At 41.2% G+C, this 24746-nt stretch overlaps 4 protein-coding genes across 4 annotated transcripts; 2 read left to right on the top strand and 2 right to left on the bottom strand.

Moving 5' to 3' along the window:
- Window positions 1-385: 385 nt before the first annotated feature.
- Window positions 386-10054, bottom strand: pold1 (polymerase (DNA directed), delta 1, catalytic subunit). Its single transcript, XM_010745110.3, has 27 exons — window positions 9873-10054; window positions 9006-9194; window positions 8338-8451; window positions 8077-8217; window positions 7350-7475; window positions 7037-7205; window positions 6279-6393; window positions 6010-6139; window positions 5707-5873; window positions 5480-5584; window positions 5259-5399; window positions 5032-5142; window positions 4699-4890; window positions 4523-4611; window positions 4308-4424; window positions 3972-4085; window positions 3670-3817; window positions 2986-3081; window positions 2730-2867; window positions 2371-2546; window positions 2040-2192; window positions 1841-1943; window positions 1618-1750; window positions 1319-1432; window positions 1141-1193; window positions 746-843; window positions 386-634 (listed from the first exon to the last, which is right to left on the bottom strand). The coding sequence occupies exons 2-27, from the start codon at window positions 9190-9192 to the stop codon at window positions 547-549; spliced, it is 3318 nt and encodes a 1105-aa protein (XP_010743412.2). The 5' UTR covers window positions 9193-9194; window positions 9873-10054; the 3' UTR covers window positions 386-546.
- A 1027-nt stretch (window positions 10055-11081) lies between these two features.
- gys1 (glycogen synthase 1 (muscle)) lies at window positions 11082-19500 on the top strand. Its single transcript, XM_010745103.3, has 16 exons — window positions 11082-11277; window positions 13259-13377; window positions 13695-13876; window positions 14749-14940; window positions 15201-15386; window positions 15490-15634; window positions 15819-15936; window positions 16145-16265; window positions 16391-16497; window positions 16675-16734; window positions 16928-17120; window positions 17320-17446; window positions 17542-17637; window positions 17756-17919; window positions 18007-18087; window positions 18177-19500. The coding sequence occupies exons 2-16, from the start codon at window positions 13260-13262 to the stop codon at window positions 18420-18422; spliced, it is 2136 nt and encodes a 711-aa protein (XP_010743405.2). The 5' UTR covers window positions 11082-11277; window position 13259; the 3' UTR covers window positions 18423-19500.
- On the bottom strand, window positions 19019-22506 carry aspdh (aspartate dehydrogenase domain containing). Its single transcript, XM_019274288.2, has 8 exons — window positions 22411-22506; window positions 22224-22303; window positions 21960-22104; window positions 21643-21727; window positions 21135-21284; window positions 20468-20691; window positions 20239-20378; window positions 19019-19765 (listed from the first exon to the last, which is right to left on the bottom strand). Exons 2-8 carry the CDS (start codon window positions 22276-22278, stop codon window positions 19728-19730), a joined length of 837 nt encoding a protein of 278 aa, XP_019129833.1. The 5' UTR covers window positions 22279-22303; window positions 22411-22506; the 3' UTR covers window positions 19019-19727.
- Window positions 22507-23069: 563 nt separating this feature from the next.
- On the top strand, window positions 23070-24658 carry tmem86b (transmembrane protein 86B). The gene is made up of 3 exons (XM_019276316.2): window positions 23070-23348; window positions 23537-23780; window positions 23972-24658. The coding sequence occupies exons 1-3, from the start codon at window positions 23298-23300 to the stop codon at window positions 24415-24417; spliced, it is 741 nt and encodes a 246-aa protein (XP_019131861.2). The 5' UTR covers window positions 23070-23297; the 3' UTR covers window positions 24418-24658.
- The last annotated feature ends 88 nt before the right edge of the window (window positions 24659-24746 follow it).

Below are 24746 nucleotides of genomic sequence, written 5' to 3'. Positions count from 1 at the left end.
AATCTGGTGCATTTACACCAGAGCTGATTTGTAGACCTTATTTCATGTCTTTGAAGAAGGAAGCGCAAACACTGCTCAGTCTCACTCTCTCCTCAGTTTGTGCCATCAAATCTTAAACGATCAGGGTTTTTATTTGGAGTTTCCAAATCCATGACGAGAAAGACCTGTGGTTTATGAGGTCACAATAACACTACAGAGGACAGCAGTGGAGTTCCTCTTTTAATTTCTGTAAAAGTAAAAAAACACTTTTACTTTGATGTCAAATTTAGATGGGGGAATGCACACATGTAAAGCTGAACTGTCTTGTGTGTCTACAGCAGTATGGTCCAGATTTCTGTATGCAAATGAACAAGTAATAATCAAACATGGCAGCCCAAAAATACATTTCCTTTTGATTTTATTTTACAAAAAAAGACACTACTAAACATCCATTTATTCATTTTAGAAAACATAGACATAGTTTGATATATATGTATTTTTACAAGCATCAGAAAGGAGTAACAAATACAGTGAAATAATGAGGCAGATGATGAGTAACCGTGTCTATCACCATCCAAAGCGTGACACGAGCTTGCTCTGGTCATCCAAATCTTTCTGAACCTTTTTCCTCATGTAAAAGATGGGACAGTCCCGGCTGCAGGGGAGTCAGAAGGGACAGTGTTACAAGACATAAAATACTGCCACTGTGTACATAATAATCCTACAGTGAACACACATTTATAATCCATATATGCTGAATATGTACCTGGTGCAGAGCACATCCTCGTGGAGGGAGCCTTGACAGCGCTGACACTGAGTCCACAGGCGAGAGAAACGCTCCTCCAGAGCGTTCAAGTGAAAGATCTATGAACAAGACATGGCAAGAGAAAAGTGTGCTTGATTCTTAGCAAATTACAAACAATATATTAAATTAAATTATTTTTGCTAGAAGCACACTATCAGCCCAAAGGAAAATAATTACAAAATGAGTCTCAGTTTAATTTGGTATTAAAATAGGTCATGTTAAACTCAATGTACTTAAATACATTTGGTATAAATTTCCCTGAATTCTTTAGAGCCACAGGAGGGCAATATATAATAAGACAATGGTACAGTAGACCTGTTGCTGAAGAAAACAAAGTCATCTCACATCCTGCTTACCTCTTTCTGGTACAGTTCAGACTCCTTCTTCTTACAGAAGTCACACACAGCCGCTGCAATGACACACATATAAAAGCTCTTTACACTGCTGCCGCACAAAAAGTGGCACCTAACCTCATTAAGGTGGAAATCAAAGTAGAAAAACAAATCTCAAAATTCAGAGCACACACACACACACCATCCGTCTTGAGTACAGCTTTGCAGCCGATACAGGTGCTCCTCTTCTGAGCGAATGCCATGAGGCCCCCGATCTTTGAGGTCAACACAGTCTTACATCGTGTGTGGTCGCCCTCTGAAAAACACCAGAAAAACCAACAGCAACATTTAGATGAAATGCCAGAGAAGATAACAAATGATAAGTGTCATTTAACTAGTGGTATGTTACAATAACTTTGTGTTACTACAACTAATCATTTCACTAATATGCAAATAAGCCACTGAGTATGATAAGAACACTACACTTAGTGCTATACTTACTGAGCAGGACACTCTCTGCTTTGCTCTCTCCCAGGATGGGCTCAAATATTCTCAGCAGGGGCTTGGACAGCTGCTGCTCCAGGTAGTATTGTGTGTCAATGGGAATAGTGTTCTCCAGCACATAGATTGGGTCCTGAAGCAAAAGGTGGCGGGAGAGTAATTATCGGGCAAGAAGTAAAGAGGGATGCACAAATGAAACAAACGCGTTCATTTACAGACAAACCTCTGACTTCATGTACGCTGCTGCTCCCTTTGCAGCCTTGATGATGACGTATGGAACTCGGTCTCCCAGGTTTGGAGCGCTGCCAGCATCTCTTTTCCTCATTCTGTACAACATCAATATTAAAACAGTCATATCACACACACACATTTTTCCTTGGAGTATGATTTGAAATCAGTGTGATGACTCTGGTGACTCAGACCTCTCAGCCAGTTCCACATGTGCCTGTTTGCCAGCATACTCCTGGGCAGTGCGCGTTAGCTCCTTGGTGATGACCAGCTGGCTGATGTCGATGCGGTTGCATAGCAGATCTGAGATCACTTCTTTAGCGTGAGCCACGGCACCCTGGGGATCCCTGAGGAAACATCACATCAGCTGTGATTATCTTCGCAACACAACTTAGTCTTAAGGTTAGGATTTAACCAGACAGAGACAAAGTCAGAAAGTGGGTTCAGAATTAGACATTTTAGGATGCGTGTGCGTGTGCGCGCACACGTGTGTGTGTGTGTGTGTGTGTGTGTGTGTGTACGTACCTGTCTATGAGGATTTTCTGCAGGCATGTGTTGATAAGGTTAGCCACTAGAGGGCAGTTGTCTCTGCGGACAGTCTCAATGCCTTTACAGTCCATCTTGTCGTGATTGTCTGCACTTGTGGAGAAATAGAGGCCTGCGTAGCGTTTCTTGTTGATGAGCAGGTACGGGTAGTAAACCTGTGGAGGTGACAAAAATAAGCTCACATGGGCTGAATCCTGTTATTTCACTGTACTCAGTACTCAAATGCCTCCACCCACTCTAATCATCACAAGTGAAAGACAAACAACTCATTCGCACTTCCACAGATAAAATTTGTAAAAACTTGGAAAAGTGTTAAACTCAGTGGGCAGAAATAATACCTTCTCAAACTCCAGCTTGATGGGAGGTGTGAAGTGGGATGATACCCACTCTGCTGCCTCCTTCCCAATATCCATAGCCTCCCTCACCGTTGCAACTCCAAGCTTAACCATGACAGAGTCTGTGTCTCCGTAAATTACCTTTAAAAGATAAAAATATAACATTTAAAACAACACGCACACAAACATCAGGTAGTAGGTTCCATACCGTTAGTCAAGTGAATATGTTAACTTATTAGGAAAAAAAAAGATGCCTCACCTTGGCATCACCTTGGTAACCATTGGAAATGGTGTACTTGGACTCCACCAACTGTTTGGTTTGCTCAATCATCTGTCTTCCAAAACCAGTGACACTCTAGATGAGAAGAAAAGGAAAATATTTAAATAAGTTTATTGTCACTAGCCACACTACAGGCCACCAGTTTCAGTGCCTGGAAGAAATATTTGTCACTGAGCATTTTATTTTTAAAAGTAGCTCATTTAGAAGGCAGCCATTTCCTTCACGTAAAACAAGTCACCCTTCCACAGAACGTTTTAGATTCCCACCTGTTCTGTGGCTTTTATTTCAACTCACACAACATAATCTTTGCTCTACATCTTTAGTGTTTACTGTTCATGTTCTGACTTTACATCTGTGCAGAACAGCAGGAAGTGTGATGAAAAGTCAAGTGGGGAGAACTTTATTCAGCAAAGATAAAACACTGTTGTGTTGGGCCAGAATTGTAAATGTTTTATATGCTATGAAGGTATTTGAAGTATGACAACACAATCGTGCAACCTCTGAATCTGCTTTTTCAGATTTTCCTTTTGAAAACCCCTTCGTTTTCTAATCTTGATGGACTGGTTGATAATCCAAGTATGTACATATGTACAGTCATGAGCTGCAGTCACTTTTATCAGGAGTGAAAAGTCAGTTAGACTCTGATACCAGTCAAGTACTCACCTGTGAGATCTCTAGGCAGGGAAGTTTTCCCACCTGGGCACCCGTGAAGCCATAGACAGAGTTTGCACTTATTTTGAGGGCCAGCTGTCGACCATCCAGCACCTGCCTCTTGAAAGGGTCAGTTTCCTTCTTTAGCTCTGCTTTGGCCCTGTGGATGGACAGTGGACAAACTGAGCAAGAAGCCACCTCTGACTGATTTTCATTCATGAATTTCATGTCTGTTTTGGTTTCACCCATTTCGTATTTTTCCAGAGAAACTCCAGGGTAACTTAGATTTTGTGATGTATTTGAACGACTCATACCTCTTCCTGGCGGACAGCAGATTCTCCAGGATCTCAGGTAGAAGTCCTTTCCTCACAGAGCTCTTCACAAACAAATCACCAGTCGGAGTCTTGATGAAGTCCTCTGGTGAGAGGCTGAAGACACACAACCACAATTCTTTAGCCTAGCTAAACATACATGGCAAATAACATTCAGCTGATTAGACAAACGGCAAGGAAGTGATTTCTGCAATACATTTCATAAAACGCATTTCAGCTGCAGGAAGATTAGGTTTAGGGAAACTAAAGCTATTCAGAGAAAACCTTATCTCTTGTGGATTTTTAAGATAACCACACATTTAAAAAAAAATTGCTCACCTGTTTTTTTCTGCTGAGCCTTTCTGTAGCAGGGTAGTGTAGCACAGATTGTGAGCCATCATGATAGATGGATACAAGGAGGAGAAATCCAGGGTGGCAATAGGAACACTGTAATACCTATACAGAGAAGTATATGAGAAGATTGCAAGTACCAAACCATCAACACCAATAGCAGAAAGGAGTCACACACACACACTATCAGTAAACATACATACCCTTTCTCTGGCTCAATGACAGTCGCTCCTGTGTAGTCTTCTCCTCCTTCTGTCTTCACAACAGGCATGACCAGGTCTTGTTTCATGGCCTAAACATGCACAGACACTTAGAGTTTGCATCCTTAAACCTGCATGTATTCACACAGTACTCTGTCCCATGTGTGTGCCTTTGTTACCTGTCGCAGCAGCTGAGAGACGACTTTGATCTGCTGTCCTCTTGATAGCAGGTAGGTGAGAGGCACACCTGTCACTCTGGCCATTTCCATGTAGTTAATGACACACATCAGCTTCTGCAGCAGACGCAGTGGGAGGTAGGCATCTTTCAGGCAGTAGACAGCCAGACGACGACGTGTCTGTTCGTTGCCGTTCTGTGATGGGAGGAAAAGATCGCAAGAACTCAATGTTAGTCATTGGAACTTTCCATTAGCCATTTGAATTGATCGAGCTCTTAATCTTGAGGATAACCAGCTCTCTTACAAATATAACAAGTTAACTGATTCGTGTTTTACCTGCAGATCAGTGATGATGGAGTGCTGCACGTCCTCCTTCTGTTCTTGCAGGAAGTGGAAACTCACAGCGTTCAGTGTGTATGAGCGCAGTTTATAGTCCCTGAGGAGAACCTGAGAGAAACATACTAATTGGTGTCTGTACTCAGTGTGTCTTTTCCTGGAAATGTTACTTAAATCTTGTTTTAAATTTTGATTTATAATAGTAAGTTTCTGCAGTTGAAGCTGACCTGCAGTAGATCAAACTGAACCCGGCCCTCCATGTTAATGGTCTTGTTCTCTCTGCGGCCCATCTGCTTGCTCTGGAAGTTTAGATCTCGCAAGACTGACTTGATGCCTCGCACTCGGCCGAGGTAGGGAAACAGATTTACCTGGACACAAGAGAAGCTATTTTATTGAGGAAAAAGGTGAAAAGGGACTGCAAGTAGTGACAAATGTGGCTCCATCTAACCTTCAAAGCTGCTGCTCTGTTGAGTAAGTAGGGAAAGTCAAAGTTTTGGATGTTGTATCCAGTGATGACGTCTGGGTCCACTGTCCTCAAAAACTCTGCCCAGCTCTGCTCACAGAGACATAAACAGACCCGCAATGACATGAGAGATGATCAACAAAACATTACGGGAAAAAAAAGAAAACATGTCAAAAGGTTTTTCTGCACCTTAGTAATGCAAGTGTGTATACCTGCAGTAGCTGTTTCTCCTGTGTAAAGCACAATATCTGAGAGCCCACGATGCTGGCGCAGGACTGGAGGGTGAACACAGTGCGAATGAAGGGCTCTGTCTCACCCTGCCGCTGGACCATAGATGCTATCTGAATCACAGGGTCTTTGTCTGCTTCTGGGAAGATTCCTGGAAAGAAAAGAGTTAACACCAGAGTCAAGCTCTACATTTGCCTTTACTCAAGTATGATCAGGATTATGTTAGGGGTAATAGTTTGCATTCTGTGCAATAAGAATGCCACAATGAAGTTAAAAAAAAAACACACCTTTTCTTCCTGCACACTCAATATCAAAGCTGAGGACCCTGAGCGGTGCGATCCTCTGCCAGTCTCCCTCTGCAGGGTGACTTATCAAATCTGTCCATCCCACATCCACTTCATACTGACACAAGGACGCCTGAAGGACAAAAACATGGGAGATGGTTCATGAACACTGTTGGTAAAAGCCTGACAAACAAATATTACATGAAGAGACGCTCAGAGGGAAGTTAACAGCCATAGGTCAGATTGTGCCAGAAGGAGTAAACTAGACCTACCTTCCCAGGGTACTCAGAATCTGCATCCCCAATGCTCTTCTCTTCACGTGCTCTGTACTTGCCTTTGGGAAGTTCAATCCAGCAACAACCCACCACATCGGTGTCCACCATAAATCTGACAACACAGAGAGGCTTGTTGAGCTGAAAAATACACCTTTAGTGTTACTTTACTCAGCATTTGTTTTGTAAGAACATCATTTCTAAAACTAATATCCACTAGAGTGACAGCTAAGCTCCCTGACTTCATCTTCACTATGATCTCTGACTCACACTGTATCAAATGTTTTGTCTGATGACAGACATCATCAGGTTTGAGATGCTTTGTCTGTGGCTCCCTTCATACTTCTTGGTGCACGCTGAGCCGCTCCTACTCTCCTCTATGCTGGACTGTTATGATGCATAACCATCACCTCATCATCATTTCTCCATTTTAATGTTGTCTTACAGTTTCATTCCCTCGTGGTGAATATCAGGTAGTGTACCATTTCTTTGCAACTCTCTGTATGTGGCTATTATCTGGTGTTTATGATTCAGACTTTGTAATGATGCTCACTTGCACAGAAGGAGGTGAATTTGGTGCCAAATATATGCATATTACCTCATTTAAATATATGCAAATAACACTGGAGCACTTATAAGGCACTATTTGCTTGACAGCACAGTAAGCACTGCAAGAAGTTTGCTTCCATTTGATTGTTAAGTTATCAAATCTGCTTTACTGTTCTGTTTATTAAGTGCAAACACACACAAACACAGACCTTATTTCAAAATCTATGTTGGCCTCATAGGATTGGTAACTCTGTATGGGGAAAGGTCCAAATTTGAAGCCTTGCTCCAGCAGTCTCTTTGCTGGAGCAATGAGACGAGGCATTGCCATTGTAATCCGCAAAAAATCCAGACTGCGTTTCCCATGGTAACCATACATGTCTGCAGGAGAAAGAAAAGAATCATGATGAAAGCATAGTTACTTAACTTAACAAACAAATTTGTGAATGTTTGAGAATTCTTTTACATACTTATATTCAATGAACAACAAATCCACATGAGCATTTGCACATCACTTGTACTCACTCTCTTTGCGTGTGATGTCCACAGCCAACACTGTGACAGAGATATTGTCCTTATTGGATCTCATGTCCTTCAGGACAGCAGAGTTCAGCTCTTTTTTAAATTCACCCAGATAATTAGATGTGAACCCTTTACAAAGGAAGCAGAGAGAGGGAAACATTGTATGACTTATAAGAATTAATGCAATGATCCCCCCCCCCAGAAAAGTGACTCACAAGTAGCAGATGAAGTGGGCTGGAACACTCCAGAACAAATGCTTCTTTTAATTTTTTTTATTTTAAATGTTTAACTATATTATTATTATTATTATTTATTAATTATCATTATTATTAACATTTCAGATAACTTTTTATTACATTATGTCCGTTTCTGGGCTCAATAAACATCCTTAATGGAAAAAAAAAAAAAAAAAACATAAAATTTAATATTATGTAAAGACAAATTCTCACAATTTATGAAGCAGGAAACAGATGTGAGAAGACTTTGACAGTTAACCCACACCCCCACCCACCAACCCCAATTGCGTCCCATAGGGTTACACCGGATTTTAGGGTTCCCCCACCTGCCAAATCCCACTTTAACCCCTGTTCACAGGACATAAACATCTTCTACCTAGAGAATATTTAATAATAACTGACTAAAAAGGTCAAGATACATCACAACAAAATACATGATGTTGTGTTGATATTCACTTATCGTATGTGTTGACAGAACAATGTTCAGTACTCACCACTTGGTGCAGGAACATAGAAGTAAGGTGCAAAACCATGAATGTGGCAGCACACACTGTTGCCACTGTCTGTCACCCCAAACATTCGAATGATCGGGACTTTTCCCTGTGACTGGCCAGGCATGCCGGCCACCGTTGCCCCTGTATAACACAAAATTACATAACACACTCTTATTTGGATCAAAACAACAAAGAAGATAACTTTAAGACAATTGTTACAACTTGTCTCTGGCTTCAACAAAAGTCCTCTTTGATAATTACCTAAATAATAGTCAAGATCAATCTGTTGAAACACCAAAGTGTCAGATGATGGGTCCAGTGTGGGGGCATTAGGACGCCGCCAACGAGGGTTAAGGTCTGCTGAGAAGAGGTCACCTGACAAAACAAGGTGAAAAAACAGTAGTAAAACCAAAGTGCATTATTTATAGGTCATTGGGTATAACTAAAAGATATTTAAGTATAATTAGAATTAACTTAATAAGCACAAACTCCTGGAATAACAGTTACTAGACGAGCTCCACAGTTGCCACTTTTTGTTAGCACAAAGTTGCAATGTGCACAATGCAAAGCTATCCATCCATCCATCCATCCATCAGTTAGCTATACCCACGTATCCTTGAGGGTCACAGGGGAACTGGAGTCAATCAAAGCCGACAAAGCCAGCATGCTTAATTTACTCATGACATTACCAATTTAACTAATCAGACTGATTTGTTAGAGCTGGCAGCAATACGAATCACTTACCTTAAAATGAAAAAAATCATGCTGTAAAATGAACAGGACTATTATTTTACAGCTTCTACAGAATAGTTTGTGTAGTCGAGCTTGTTTAACAAAATTCCAACTATGTGACATACACATTTTCATAAAGTAGGATGGGTGCTGTGTGATTATACAGCTTTACATAACTTAATAATCTCAACACTCACCTACGGGAATAACATCATGGCCTGCCTGCCCCTCCATTTCCTCTGCATCCATCTCAGCATCGTCAAACATGGACAGCTCCTCTTCAAACTGTGATGGACTGTCCTCCCATTCACCAGCCGGTTTACCCCGTTTGGCCTGGGACGCACCACCCATAAGAGGGCCACCATTGCGTCTTTTAAAATCCATGTCTGTAAGAAACATTGAAGACAGAAGATGATTAGAGAGTATGACAGTAGACACATAAGACAAGTATAGTCAGTATGAGGTTGAACCATGACATCTATTGTACCAATTGTGCTTATAGCCACCTGAAAATAAACATCTTGATAGACATATCAGAAAAGAAAGCTTGTGTTAATATTCCTTGGACTGGCAGAATACATGGTGGTGGGCTTAATGTGAATAATTGGTTAAACAAGTGCAGTGCTGTCTGTGATTAAAGCATTGTTGAATAAGAAAGCACATGGTGCAAAAAGTAGCCTGTGCACAGCTCAAAGAAAAGCAAAGAGAGACGACACTTGGATATAATTCATTTGATACATAACACGTGTTTTGTTGTTAATGTCAGTGATGTAACTAACGTGCTAACTGTTGGCTGTACTGTAAACTAGTTGGCGACTTAACTACGTGTTAATGCTAAAGTTAGTGATTTCCCTGTGAGATGTATTTTATATTAACCTCTCTATTCAAGCTGGTTTCTGGTCAAACAGTGGAAGCTGTTTTCTTCTGTAACAAGCTAAAGCTGCACGCTAGCACAGCAAACAAACAGTCTCGCGCCAAAGCCGTTGCTACCTAAACCTTAGGACTGACCTCCCCGCGCGACAACTATCAACGGCTGGTTGAGTTTCTAACCGAGTTATAGATACCTATCAGCGCCGCTTCTTCACAACAGCCCACTGGTAGACAACAGCTCCCGCCACTAGTCTTCAATTTGTGAACTTTCACCGGCGAAAGCGCGGAAAAAAAATTCCGTTTTGTTTCCGCAGCCCAATAGCAAAGCAACGGACAGTGACGTCACGGCCAGGCAGGCACCTCAGCGGTTAGTGAGGCGGAAGTTGGCCGCGGCTTGTCGTTACCCGGTGCATGAAATAAACCGTGTGTTTCCGGCAGGATGACGTCAGTATGTATACAAAAGAGATGGAGGGAAAAAATGGCTCAACAATTAGTGAAAGAAATCTTTGAATTTTAATTTATGCATCCAAGAATAACAATTTGCCATAAGTAAAACCTTTTTGTGTTTTTATTTTATTTACATTTAAAAACAAAGTATATTTTCTGCCTCTTATTACCTATTTATAATAATTTTTAGTTGTTTTGTTAATAATAATAATAATAATAATAATAATAATAATAATAATAATAATAATAATAATATGGCAGTGTGATATTCCCCTACCTGTGATGTAAATGTGTTTTCTAGAACATCGTGCGCACACCGGCGCATATTAATCAAATCAATACCTAAAAAAATATCAGCAGGTAAAACTGTTAAATATTTAGGAGCAACACGTGCCCTTAAATTATGTTGCAGTTCATTAGTGATGCGCCCTTCAATTTGAGGAATCTAATCCAACATGTCATGTAGTGAATTTAACTTTGAGGTAGGTTACAGACTGTCTGATCACGGGACCCACTCACTTATTTTGAGCAGCTTCACCAATATAGACCCTGACCACTTGGCCCATGTGGTTACTTTAGGATAGATCAGAGATATGTAGCGGGGTTGGGTGTCTTAATGTCACGCCGTATTCTTAAAGCTATGTTCTCTGTGACCCTTAGATGACATTATAAATATTATAAATAACTTTCTTGCTCTTCTCTCTCCTCATTTGGGGGAAAAATTGTTGCCAGGTTGCCCATGACTACCCTCTTTTGTATGGATGAAATGATAATCCACCAACCATCTCTCTTTAACCTCTGCTCAGCCAATTGCGTTTCTCAGCTGTGGAAAACGCCCAGTTCCCGTCACGTTGTGTACAGAGGAGGAGACAGAAAGCAGACTGAGACCAATGAGAGTGAAGCTCATGAATAATGTGACAGCAGAGACCCCACATTCACCAACCCAGCCTTCTTCCTGCATCTCAGGCTCTGGCCGCCCTGCCTATCTACATGACAGCGAGCGCACCAAACCAATGTGAATCGCTGGCATTTAACTAAAGCCGCCGCCCCCTTCTCCTCACTCTCCACTGGTTTCCCTTTTTTTGGGGGGATTGACTGCGACAGCTGCCAATGTGTACTTCATCTGCGTAAAGTTGGGACAAAAACCGAAGGGTGAGTCAATATCTATTTTTTATTTTCTACAATGATAAGAGTTGAATACTTCCTGGACGGGCGCGGGCGCGCATCAGGACGCTGTGTCCTTTGCGCGTTTCCGCAGCTGTGTTGCAGTCAGTGCTGGATGTCACGTTCACTCCTCAACTCATGAGAAAACACAGACGATGCATACAGCATCATGTCATCTACAGATGAGAGGTCTGCTGTTGGCTTTATGTTGCCTTTAGGCTCAGCCGATGCTCGAGGTGGGCGTGCAGTGCGCGCTCCATAGCCTGATTTGGGACAGGTGTGGGTCTTGTCTTGTTAGAGATGTAGGCCCACCAGACAGAGCAAATCAAAATATCTGTAAAAGTCTAAGACAAGATGTGGTTACATGTTCATAGGAGTGCCATTATAAAACATCCATAAAGTGGAGTCCCAGGCAGGAGGGCTGATTCAGAGGGAATCCCAGGGGGTCCCCGAAGAAATGAGCAACAGTTCAAGTTGAGCACTGTGGCATTTACTCCTTAAGTCTGCATGGCGGTTTGTTCATATGTTTGTTCCTGCCTCGCCAGCTCTTCTCAGATGCTGTTGCATAAGTTAGACACCCCCCTCCACTCAAAATGTACTTTGGCTGTCCCTTGGATGTTTGAGCTTCACTGTGCAGAATGATGGAGGCTTTGCGCTGAGTCTGCCACTAGAAGACTGTTTTCACATTCATCTTCTGAAGGAGGGAAAGCTTCTCTGAGCTTACGTTAAACATGAGTTTAAGATGTGTACATATGAGCGTGGTGAGAAACTTGAAGCTTCCATTAGAAATACAACTGTGATTTGGATAAGGAAGTAAGAGTAGATGTAATTTAAAGGATTTTAAGAAGGTACTTTGGGCTATACAAATAAAATTGAATTAGTTCAACTTAACTCAAATGTAAATTCATATAAAGGAATGTCTATTTGAGAACATGTTTACATCACTCCATTATCAGGTTGGTTTATCAGGCTTGAAAAGTGATGGGCTGTCACTAAACTCAGGTCATTCTTGTGTGATTGTTATCAGTCACATTTTTGAGATTAGCCCAGGCTGAATCTCTGCTGAGAACTCTTTAAAAAAAACATCAAAGTTGTGGAGTGTTTGAGCAATTTCATGTCTCAGCTTCATATAATTACAACATTTCATTGGTGTGTGCAATGGCACAATGTGAATGGTTGGATCAAGTTTATACTTGTTATATGCCCTTGTATGTGCCTTCCTTCCCTATCTGTTCAGGACGTTACACCATCTATGCAAGCAGGAAGTGAACACAAAGTTGTATTTTCCATCTTACACTTACACAGAAATGCACCCCCCCTTTGATTATGAGACAGATAATTAAACTTTTTCTGATGCACCGACAGAAGTTAAGATTTCACAGAGTAAACGTGTAGTTTTTGTATACAACCGAACGGTCTATGATATGCATGACTGTACATGTTTGTGTGTTAGTTTGTACTAGTATGAAGAAGATGCCCTTTGACCACCTCAGATAATATGCAGAGCAAATACTGTAGACACACAGAGGTACACACACGCTACACATGTATGTTGAATGCCTTTTACTCAAGAGTTTCCTATAAGAACAGCCAAAGGTTAGTTACCAGAAAAATAACATGACTACAATGTGTTGTGTGAAGAAATTAGTGTCTTGACTTAAAAAAAAGTGCAAAATGTGTTTTTGTATCCCAAAGTTGATGCCAAATGATTGAATTTATTTGCAGATAAATAAAAACAAAGAACAGGTTTCGATGTAAAAGCCTTGTTTTTAAGTGTGAATTGCTTATGTATGGGGAAGTTTGCCCTCAGGGCTTTCTGTCAAAAAGCTCTGGAACCTCTCCCATGTGTGAATTGCTCACACATCAAAAGTCTTTTGGTAAATATATTCAATATGTCACAATCATGTATTGTGTTCACACAGTTGTAAGTTGCTCCCATCTCAACTAAGTGTGTTCTGTGTCTACCCAGCATGCCGCTGGCTCGCAGCCTGTCCGCCACGTCCTTGTCAGGACTGGAAGAGTGGGACGAGGAGTTTGATTTGGAGGATGCTGTTCTTTTTGAAATAGCATGGGAGGTCGCTAACAAAGGTAAGTGTGTGCGCGCATATGTTTGGTCTTTTGTGCATCTACACTTACTTTTAAAGATTATTAAAATAAAAGGTTTAAACACATAAACACTGCTTAAAGAAAAAAGTACTTTTTTCTGTTTTCTTCTAGGTTCATGTCTAATCTTGTTCATTAACACAGGTTATTTTCTGCAGAGATATTGTATTTGCGAGAGAAACCTATCGTCATCTATCATATCTATCATAATGCCGTACAGTTTATACGTCAGGCTGAATCACATTATATCTTTGTCTCTACTTTGTGTGCGTACGTGTGGCATGTTTGCTGCATGTGTGAAGTTGGAGGCATCTACACCGTCATCCAGACCAAAGCCCGACTGACCTCAGAGGAATGGGGGGAGAACTATTTCCTCGTGGGTCCCTACGTAGAGAGCAACGTGCGCACTCAGGTGGAGCTGATCGAGCCCACCAACCCCACGCTGAAGAGAACCATTGACAAAATGAACTCCAGTGGTTGTAAGGTACTACCACATGTACAAAGTAAACACATATGCCTCTGAGTTAAATTTGTCATCATCTACTCAAGCACGGCCAAGGATTTACACATAGTTGGAGTGATTATAGAGTGAGATTTGTGAATGGACAGTACACTTAAAAACCCAGTTAGAGATCATCCTTAGCCCCTCTTTCATGTCTGACCCACTTGCTCTGTGCTTGGCCTTGTGTCCCTGACCACATCCCTAAACCTTGTGACATTTCGTTGTAAAGGTTAGAAGTTGTATCAGTGTCTCTGTCTCTCTCTCTCTCTCTCTCTCTCTCTCTGAAACACACACACCAGAAATAGATAACTGTTGAGGTGTGTGTGTGTGCGCATGTGTGTGTGATACTTTTAACGCTTTGTGCTGTGTCACTCTGGGAGTGCTGTGGAATTATGGGTCAAGGCTGGGAGTGGTAGTGGTACTATTTTAAAGGGTTAGTGCAGCCTTTTCAACGAAGCCTATCTGGTTTACCTTGAATCCTCTGACCTTTAAGCTCACGACAGACCAGTGCCACAGCACATTTAGTTCGCCAGTAAACATATTTAGGTTCTGTAATGGCACAATAAACTAAACCATCTAGTTTAGTCGTGCCTGATGCTTGGAGTGACTGTAATGTGCAATTATGTTTCAGCAAGACAAACTTAAAGGTTAACCTTGGATTGTGTGGTTGGAATGTTTTTGTTAGTGGGACGTGTCTTGCAAATAAAGACTAGCCCATTTACTTATAAACATTGTAAAAGTAAATAGCTGATTAATGCATGTAACAGACAAATAGGAGTTGGAGCTGCTGCAGCTGTAACTCTTTATGTGGTTTGTTCTACTGTGTTGTAAAATGATGATTCCTACTCCTTCAGGTCTACTTTGGGCGGTGGCTTATCGAGGGCAGTCCATACGTTATTCTGATTGACGTTGCGTTCACTGCCTGGTCTCTGGACTCCTGGAAGAGCGAGTTGTGGGAGCTTTGTGACATCGGCGTGCCGTGGTTCGACCGTGAGGCCAACGATGCTGTGCTGTTTGGCTTCCTGACGGCCTGGCTCCTGGGAGAGGTTAGCAGCTCCCATATACAGTAGAGAATTTCTATAAAGCTAAATATAAAATGTTTTAGCTGCATTATGTCAAACTGAGAAGTTGAATATTGCATGTTTATATGCAGAAAAAAGAAAGGTCCTGAATGTTAAAAAATGTAAAAATAATCTGAAGACTTAAATTGTCAAAACCCTTGAAAACATATGACAGACAAATTTGAGTTCATGTTTTTGTGTATGTGTTTAGTCTATAGTGACCCTGTTTTCTCTGTATATTGCAGTACGCAGCCCAGTGTGAGGAGCCTCCGCACATCGTAGCCCATTTCCACGAGTGGTTGGCCGGCCTGGGTCTGGTATTGTGTAGACACAGACAGCTGCCGGTCGCAACCATCTTCACAACTCACGCCACTCTGCTGGGACGATACCTGTGTGCTGGAAATGTGGACTTCTATAACAAGCTTGCAGATGTATGTGTGTGTACATTTTATCACACAGGAATGTAATAAAACAAAACGAAGATAAGACTTTTCACTCCATTGACTCTCACTCTCCTGTTTATGTCCTATACAGTTCAATGTGGATAAGGAAGCAGGCGACAGACAGATCTACCACCGCTACTGTTTGGAGCGGGCGGCCGCTCACTGTGCCCATGTCTTCACCACTGTGTCACAGATCACAGCCATTGAGGCAGAGCACCTGCTTAAGAGGAAACCAGGTGTGTGGAGGTGATTTGATTCATGAAATTCAGAAACTTCCTTGACGGTTCACTCTACTCTCTTGTCACTGGCCAGACAAACAGGTCTTACTGTACTTAAGTTAACTACACAGTTAATTAGACTTAGCTAGAGTTGAACTGATTTCTATCTCTCTGTTTGCTTAATCTCTCCCATCACGTACAGACATTGTCACTCCTAACGGGCTCAACGTGAAGAAGTTCTCAGCCGTGCACGAGTTTCAAAACCTCCATGCTCAGAGCAAGAATCGGATTCAGGAGTTCGTCAGGGGACACTTCTACGGGTCAGTCAGACAGAGACCTCCATAAACAAATCACAACATTCACAGCACAGTCAAAGCTTAAGAACTTACTTTTAAATAAGTAGTTTTCCTGCTAGTTTTGTGTTTTTTTTAATCAAAGTAATTCTGTCTGATAAGAAAGGCACAAATCCACTTGTGAAGAATAAAATATATAGTATAGAATGAACATTGTGTTTGGTCTGACCTTTAGGCACCTTGACTTCAACCTGGACAAGTGTTTGTTTCTCTTCATCGCTGGAAGGTACGAGTTCTCCAACAAAGGAGCTGACATCTTTTTGGAAGCTTTAGCCAGACTCAACTATCTACTGAGAGTAAGTGTGTGTTTGTGTCTGAAGATATGTGCATGTATTTAAGTGTTTATGTGTTTGTTTTAAGATAAGGAGGACAGTTAATTATAGGTGTAACCCCATGTTCATGTATGGTCTTTCTGTTGCAGGTCAATCACAGTGACGTGACCGTCATCGCTTTCTTCATCATGCCAGCTCGTACAAACAACTTCAACGTGGAGACCTTGAAGGGCCAAGCAGTCAGAAAACAGCTGTGGTGAGTTTTTCTGTTACCGTATGTTAAATAAAGTGACACTTGGAGGCTCATTGTGAGCCAGACAACCAAAGTGCTACACATGTCCATACCAACCATCAGACATTTTGAGTTCAACCTGGAAAAGTGTTTGTAGCAGTCTTTTTACACTTGTATTGTTTTTATCTTTGTCCCTGACAGGGATACTGCTCAGACTGTGAAGGAACGTTTCGGAAAGAAACTTTATGAGTCACTTCTAGTGTAAGTTGATCATTTTCAGTCCACGTGAAGAAACCTGTCAAATGTGGAATGACCTGTTTTATAAGCTGGAGTTGGTTTATTCATGCCAATAAACACTCTATTGTTGTTTATGGAAATGAGTAACCCAATACACTTCACATCAAGTGTATCATTTAAAGTTGCCTTTAAGTCTAAAACAAGCTGTTATCATTAGTGGGCAGTTGCCAGATGTGTCGAAGATGCTGGACAAAGAGGATTTCACCATAATGAAGCGGGCCATCTTTGCGACTCAGAGACAGTGCCAGCCTCCAATCTGCACCCATAACATGCTGGAGGACAGCAGCGACCCCATCCTTAACTGTGTCCGCCGTATCGGCCTTTTCAACAGCTCTGCTGACCGTGTCAAGGTATTTGTCAGTAGTAATCACCCTAGCAAGATTTCCATCAACCTTTGTACATATTGTTGCCAGCTGATACATCTCTACCTGTTTTACCAGAGTTTCGGCAGTGATTATCCTTCCACATTGCACCATGTGCTCACACTGTTTGCTGTAGTACATACTCGTATATCTGGCTCTGATACTGAATGGCTTCTCCTATCTTTAGATTATCTTCCATCCAGAGTTCCTTTCATCCACCTCTCCTCTACTTCCGATGGATTATGAAGAGTTTGTAAGAGGATGCCACCTTGGCGTCTTTCCCTCTTACTATGAGCCTTGGGGCTACACACCAGGTATGATTCATGCGCACTGAAAAGGTGTTTTTGTGGTTTTGTTTGGTTTGGTATATTATATAATAATAAAATGTTACTGTTTGGGTCACCATCAGCTGAGTGCACGGTCATGGGAATTCCATCAATCTCAACCAACCTGTCAGGCTTTGGCTGTTTCATGGAGGAACACATAGCAGACCCTTCAGCATATGGTGTGTTTCTCCTACCTTATTTTTTTTAAATTCTTAATTCTCCTCAAAGATTGTCTTTAAAAAGATACACAGGGATAATCGATGCTTGCTGTTACATTATGTCATTTTCTTTTTGCAGGTATTTACATCCTGGACCGACGATTTCGGGGTGTGGACGAGTCGTGTAACCAGCTCACTTCCTTCCTGTTTCAGTTCTGCAAGCAGAGCCGGCGCCAGCGGATCATCCAGAGGAACCGGACTGAGCGTCTGAGCGAACTCCTGGACTGGAGATACCTCGGCAAGGTGAGACTCCAAATCCCAAAGGACAAATTTTGTTCATGTGACAAATTCAAGATAAATAAATGTTGTTTTTCTTGTGTTCTGCACTAGTACTATACCTCTGCCCGTCATATGGCCCTGGCTAAAGCCTTCCCTGACACCTACATGTATGAACTTCATGAGCCCACCTCAGTAAGTGTGTCTTTGGATGGGAGTAGTGAGCTTTCACCTGCTTTCATAGTAGTAAATTCTTTACACCTCCTTTGATTCTCCTTCCTCAGAACTCAGGTTTCCGTTACCCGCGACCAGCCTCTGTGCCACCATCTCCAGCTCTGTCCCGCCACTCCTCCCCCCACCACAGCGAGGGAGAGGACAACGATGATGACGAACGCTACGATGAGGATCTGGAGGCAGAAAAGGACCGGGTGAACATCCGCCAGCCCTACGCCCTGCCGTTCAAAAACAAGTCTTCTGCTGCACATGGGGTCAATGGAAATAGCAATGTTGTCACGAGCGAGAAAAACTGAGTCACGCAGACACACATACAGTACATATTAAACCTCACTAGTAAAACCTTATCTGTGGCAATTGTTGAAGTCATCCATCCACTCACAAATTTTATAAAGGAGTGCAGTTGTATGAATGTGAGTGATAAATTTATTATCGGCTTGTTGTGAAAAAATGCATCACTGTCAGTGTCTTCCCAACTTATGCGTACCTCAGAAATTTAAAAAAAAATATTGGTCAGTTTGATATGTTTTGTTATTGTTTCAGTTACACCAGCAGTGCAAGCAGAGGTTTACTTTGTGGAGTAAATGCAGCAGCTAGAAAGGGCTAAATGACAGCTCAACACTGAAAACAAATCAGGATTGCTGGATTTTGTAGTGTACTAACACTGGATAACATAGATCTAAAGCAATGAAAAAGTAACAGAAGATTATTATGAGTATCTGGAGGGGATTTTATACTTGATTTAAAGGTGGCTCAGAGCAGGGAAAGTGACAACGCCCTCCTTTTAACCAGCTTGTCACCATTTTACACTTCCTGGTTTAGAAATGCACATGTGAGTGTCAGTTTGCTGTGATGACACACAAAGAGCACTTTTTCTTTTTTGGCTTAACAGTGTGCTGACTATCCACTGCTTCAGATATAACTGTCCACCTGGTAGCATTTTCTTCTTCCTTACAAATGCCTTGTTTACTACAAAACATCCCAGGATAGAAATTAAATGTAGAACATACACACACACATAAACATTTTCTTTCAGCGTCTTCCGTTATCCATTAATAACCTCACACTCCTTTTTATCTGTCTCTGTGTGTGCTTGTGTGGGCATGGTTATTTCTGAGTTTCCCTGTTTTGGCAAGTATTTATTTGTGAAAGGACTAGAGGTCAGACAGATGGAGGAAAAATTGGGGACTGTGTCCCAAGATGGCGACATCAGTGCTGGAAAAGGAAAAGGAATTGGAGTACATCAGGACTATTTGTCTATTATGGAAAGAAAAGGGAAAAAAACGTTTTTACCAGGCGTGTACTTCCTGTAAGTTTTATCATTTGTTACAATCTTGCACCAGATGATCTTATAATAAAGTTTAAATATATATACCTATAAGTATATTATTACAAATGATAAATGGATTTTCTTTCTTTGTATGCATGCAGTTTATTGGGACACAAATATACAGAATACAAACCCAAGAGTCTTTAGGTTTTCAAGTAACATTAATCCAGTGACACCTTTCATAAATCGTATCCACTATAAACCATCCAATTTATCTAGAAGTGGGCCTTCTTGTGATGTTGTAGTTAATCCCGCAGTGTTCTTGTCTGCTTCAGCACAAGTAAACTCTGCCACCGTGACCTTTGCAAACTGTAATAAGAATATACAGTATATATAAAGGATAAATACAGAATTAACAACAAATCACTCATTTGCATACAAACAAATTAGATATTTCCTCTAACTTCTAAACATAAATAGTTATTTTATGATAGATTAATTACGTTGTTTCCATTTGAGCATTTCTGTTTTATGCAGCTTTCTACTTTAATGCATTTCAGAGGGAAATAATGCTAAATATGTTTTGGGCATTTGTAAGTCATTTTATTACAGACAGGCAAAAAGAGAAAAATAGTCACTTGAACTCCTAAACTTTAGGAAATATTAATAAATGCTCAAATATTGTGCGTTTTTTTTACTTCACAACACTTAATCAGAGAGCTGTAGTTCCACTTTTTTCATTCAAGGGTGTGATAAGCTTACAAAATACAACGCCTTGCTGCCTTGTGGCAGGATGCATCAGGATCTTTTAAGGAAGTGTTTAGTAACTGTGCATGACTCACCAAGTAAACTATTCCAGAAGGAGTTGTATGTTGCACTGCCAGTTACAGCTCCAAGGCTGGCTGGATTCCTCCTCACTGTGTGTACAGAAAAGCCACCAGGCCCTGTCACCTCCACCTCCACCACATGATAGTCACTTAACCTGGGACGTGAAGAGGAGAAGATGAAAAGTGAGATTCAAGCGGATATGACAGGCTGAATCAGATCTATCAGATATTTAAAAAGCCTCACGCTGTGTCAGACACAATCTCTCCCCGAACACCACTAAAGCCGAGTGTTCCTGCTGCCACTGCTGCTGCTGCCATGGTGTTAACGTTGTTTGGAGCAAGTGGGCACAACTCTGCCACCGAGCCACTGAATAAAACTCGTCGGCCCTCTCCCTCCGTCCAATCAGAGAGGATGTCCCCTGTCAGCCGGAAGCAGGAGGGATGCTTGGACATTCTTATAAACAAAGCCTGAAAACAAGTCAAGAGAAGAGCACAAAAAGGATTACCAGAGGACGCTCAGTATTAAAATAAAATAACTGTTTATCTGGCATTTTTTCTTCTTCTAATTTTAATTATGGGTATAATTGACAAAGACAGGATACCTCTGGTCTTCTATACTTCCACTGATATGTTCACGTCCACATAATATCTACAGTATATTAATGTTCCAAGAATAATGTTTTATTCAAGACATTTTCCTCTGGTCCAAATTGAGCTCTCTGTTGCAAGAAGTCTTACATCATTTTAACAAATAATGTAAGTGCTGTGATGAATTTACCATTTTGCAGCAAGAAGATCAACAAGAAGGGCCAGCAGATATTATTGAAATGATATAAAGGTGAGTATGTACCGACATACTGGTACCTGTCCCTGCTCTGTCTAACACCACATTTGCACTACAGCAGTGTTACCTTCAGTCCCCCGCTATCATTCAGCCTCTGGATGTCCTGGCCTCCCCATAATGCACCACTGGGGACGTACAATGTCCTACCATACTTCTGGGCCGCCTGACGCAGCTTCTGGTTCAGATCATGATCGGAGAGGGCGGAGGGAGAGCCCACCTGAGAGAAGGAGACACAGAGGCACAACAGTCAGTTTGTGTCAGCTTACATTTGCCATTTTTCTTTTAGAAACACATTTATTTACACATTACTTAGAAGAATGTCATCTGATTTGTCAAAGCTAATTTATCTCTCCGTATATCACAAACATATAAATTACATATACACTGCTTATATCACATATTTTTCCTTGGAATGATCCAGATTGAGCAGCACATCTTATTTACCTCAGTCAAATACACTAGCTTTCCCAGTTTAACATATCATCACTCTTTCCAGATGAGAACATATCGTTAACTAATAAAAACAAGATATAGCTACAAAATCAAAGCAAAGACAGCAACAAAAAAAATCTCACCATGAAATGAGACTGAGACAGGAAGTGAAGCCCAAATTCTTTCACTATCTGTGGGTGGCACACCTCTACAATCACGTCACATGGCCTGTAAAACACACAGTTATTATTCATAAAACTTGAATCAAAGATGTCATGGGACGTGTTGGTAACACAGAGATACTATCAGATGTTTATACTGTGTTTTGCACATGGGTTTATTCTACGTGTGTGTGTGTGTGTGTGTGTGTGTGCGTGTGTGTGTGTGTGTGTGTGTGTGTGTGTGTGTGTGTGTGTGTGTGTGTGTGTGTGTGTGTGTGTGTGTGTGTGTGTGTTCGCACCTGTTTGCAAAGGATGACAGATTACCAAGTATGAGCTCATCAGGAACTAAACCTTTGAGTTTGTCAGGATTTCTGTTCCAAACAAAAGCCAGAGTTAGACCGAGAGCAGCTCCATCTTTAAGGATACTCTCAACCAGGTACTGCCCTGAAACACACACACAGGATACTTTCATATACTTTCGTATATTACAGTTGTATGATAGAAGATGATACAGATGAATACATTTAAGCAAAGGATATGTAGAATATATCAGCAGTTCACACCTAGATGTCCGAATCCTACAACTCCAATCCTTTGGGAGGAAGAGCTGGTTGCCATGTCCTGTACCCTGAAAGCGAACGTGCTGAGAGAAAGCACAAAACATTCACCTGTTACACACAAACTGCACACACATATACACATTTTTCGCCTTTGACCTTGCTTCTGATTTAGATTTATTGCCCTACTCACCAGATAATCACATACCCCTCCAGAACTTTGTGTCTCCCAACTCGAAGCGTGAAAACCGGCCCACAACTTCAGGAAAAGTGGGCAAGCACAGTTCAAAGTTTGACTCAGAGAGGCCGTAGTTAATCATTGTTAGTCCTTAGATGAGTGGAAGTAAAACATGCTGGCTCATCCTCTATCCATTTAAATAATTTCAGTTTCAGATGCAATCAAAATATGTTGTAAAGAACTTCACTTTGTATAACAGAAAGACATAAACTGATGTGTTACTTACACTGTACATGAATAAACGTGTACTTTTTTAATTTGTCGTGCATGTGTACAGTGTAACTTGTGTTTCGTTTTCAACGAAATTAATCAAATGTATTGCTTTTGTATCAAAGCTCTGCCGTTTTTCTGTTCCAATATCAAGTGGTGTGGCCTTTTTGGATAAACCTAAAGCAGTTTAGCCATTAAGTCAAACAATGCAAAGTATGCCTGCTTGTGTTGTGATTATCAACAATCAGCAGAAGTTTACATGTAAAATAAGAAAACAACCTTTGTCATATATGAGTTTATTACTAGTTCAACTTTGCCCCTTGTGTTGATGTCACCAATATATTCTAGCTGAATAGGTCAAAAGTCAACAGTTTGTTCATGAGAACTCAAAACAGCGAGAACATTGATTATCAAAGTGCAATCAGACAGCAAGGATCAGTCCAAAGTTCATTAGTGTGAAATACTAACAGACTGAGAGAGACGGCAGAGATTCGAGACAGGGTGACGGGATAACATCTGAAGATTATATGTGTTGGTAGCCAAGATAGTAAAGGCAAAACTACACAGACAGAAGAAAATAGAAATTGACGAACAGGACAGGTTCATCTGACTGAGATATCTGCTGGGAGACGATGGACATCCTTGAAACAGATGCCTATGACAGGCGGCAGAGGAGGAATATGGTACCTGGAAACACTAACTCTTATGTACAGAATTTGTTAGTACAGTAATTGTATTCAATAGTTGTTTGTGTAACTTATTACATGTGGAAAGGACAAAACTGTCTACAATCAAGATTTCAGCCTACTTTTAAAAAAACTAACTTTGTGATGTGTCTCCACCTTTTTTTCTGTCCTTCCCTTTCTATCAGTCCTGTGCTCTCCTTTTTTCTCTTATGCCTTTCTTTTTATCTGCCGCCCTCTACTTCTACCTGTGGACCCCTGAGTCGCCTGCGTCCATCACGACTGCAGGTATCAAATCAGCACCAACACTCCTATTGGCTGCAGTAGTGCTGAGCTGGAATGGAGGTCAGAGTGTCCTGGGTGTGGCAGGAGGACTGGTGTTTTCTGCTGTAGGTGACTGGTGCCTGGTATGGCCTGAGCTCTTCATACATGGTAAGAGCCTTGTACATTAGTGAAGCACACATTGGGTGTTTTCAAGATGCAAATCATTTTTTAGTCAACACTGAAATCAGTTCTATAGGTCTAATACAGAATATACAGCAATACATCAATCTTTCAGTGTGATCATCATGGCCTTTACTCATTTTTTTTATTGCATGTCTGTTTCATCTCACACGTTTTAGGAATGGGTGCATTCGCTGCAGCTCATCTGCTGTACTCGTTCACCTTTGTCTCCACTCGTTATGCAGCATATTCTTCTTCCTCCTGGAACCGTTTTTTTTATCTGATCCTGATAACGGGTGGAGTAGGTTTCTACATCTACATATATCCATTCCTGCAGAAGGCGCCACACTCAGACATGCTCATTCCAGCTGTAGTGGTCTACGTTGCCTTAATCAATCTAATGGGGTCGTTAGCCATCAGAACTCGCCACACAGCGACAATACTAGGAAGTTTGTCCTTCATGGTGTCTGACATGGCCGTGGCTTTGCAAGTTTTTAAGGTGACACCAATGAAGAACGGTCAGATTTTTATCATGGTGACATATTATTTGGCACAGCTACTTATAGCTGTTGGCGATGTAAAGGCAGAGAACAAAGATGACTTTGGAAAATGGAAGAGGTCCTAAACAGCATCCCTGTGGCACCCCTGAAGTTTGAAGTATCTCCCTCACCATGATTAAAATCCTAAAACTGCCAATAAAGACTTCTTGTAGGTCTTGGAGTTTGGAGTTGTAAGTCTTGGCAAACACATCAAATGGAGAAGACGACAATAAACAGGACGAGAACAGTTCTGCTACTGGTCAGACTTGACATCTACTGACTGAGTTCAAATGATGCAGAGTAAAAGAAAATATCTTACTGTGTTGCCAATTTGTATTTGCTATTTGAATGATCATACTTAGGTCATAACATTTAAAAAAAAACACCACAGTCTAAAGACAAGATTTAGAAAAAA

The sequence above is a fragment of the Larimichthys crocea genome, chromosome XII (genome assembly GCF_000972845.2).
Source record: "Larimichthys crocea isolate SSNF chromosome XII, L_crocea_2.0, whole genome shotgun sequence".
In the NCBI taxonomy this organism is placed as follows: Eukaryota; Metazoa; Chordata; class Actinopteri; family Sciaenidae; genus Larimichthys; species Larimichthys crocea.
Note: the sequence above shows the minus strand (reverse complement) of the source record. Positions and strands in the feature narration are given on the sequence as shown.

What these genes read in the sequence shown, in the direction of transcription:
- pold1 (XM_010745110.3), bottom strand. Translation starts at nt 9,192, where the DNA reads ATGGATTTTAAAAGACGCAATGGTGGCCCTCTTATGGGTGGTGCGTCC. An exon ending in GGACATCACACGCAAAGAGA is followed by an intron (nt 7,206 to 7,349) that starts GTGAGTACAAGT and finishes TTTCTCCTGCAG; the next exon opens with ACATGTATGGTTACCATGGG. An exon ending in ATTCTGAGTACCCTGGGAAG is followed by an intron (nt 6,140 to 6,278) that starts GTAGGTCTAGTT and finishes TTTGTCCTTCAG; the next exon opens with GCGTCCTTGTGTCAGTATGA.
- gys1 (XM_010745103.3), top strand. Translation starts at nt 13,260, where the DNA reads ATGCCGCTGGCTCGCAGCCTGTCCGCCACGTCCTTGTCAGGACTGGAA. An exon ending in GTCAGGGGACACTTCTACGG is followed by an intron (nt 15,937 to 16,144) that starts GTCAGTCAGACA and finishes TCTGACCTTTAG; the next exon opens with GCACCTTGACTTCAACCTGG. An exon ending in GACTCAACTATCTACTGAGA is followed by an intron (nt 16,266 to 16,390) that starts GTAAGTGTGTGT and finishes TTTCTGTTGCAG; the next exon opens with GTCAATCACAGTGACGTGAC.
- aspdh (XM_019274288.2), bottom strand. Translation starts at nt 22,278, where the DNA reads ATGGCAACCAGCTCTTCCTCCCAAAGGATTGGAGTTGTAGGATTCGGA. An exon ending in CTGTCATCCTTTGCAAACAG is followed by an intron (nt 21,728 to 21,959) that starts GTGCGAACACAC and finishes TGTGTTTTACAG; the next exon opens with GCCATGTGACGTGATTGTAG. An exon ending in ATGATAGCGGGGGACTGAAG is followed by an intron (nt 20,692 to 21,134) that starts GTAACACTGCTG and finishes ACTTGTTTTCAG; the next exon opens with GCTTTGTTTATAAGAATGTC.
- tmem86b (XM_019276316.2), top strand. Translation starts at nt 23,298, where the DNA reads ATGGACATCCTTGAAACAGATGCCTATGACAGGCGGCAGAGGAGGAAT. An exon ending in GGCGGCAGAGGAGGAATATG is followed by an intron (nt 23,349 to 23,536) that starts GTACCTGGAAAC and finishes CCTTTCTATCAG; the next exon opens with TCCTGTGCTCTCCTTTTTTC. An exon ending in GCCTGAGCTCTTCATACATG is followed by an intron (nt 23,781 to 23,971) that starts GTAAGAGCCTTG and finishes CACACGTTTTAG; the next exon opens with GAATGGGTGCATTCGCTGCA.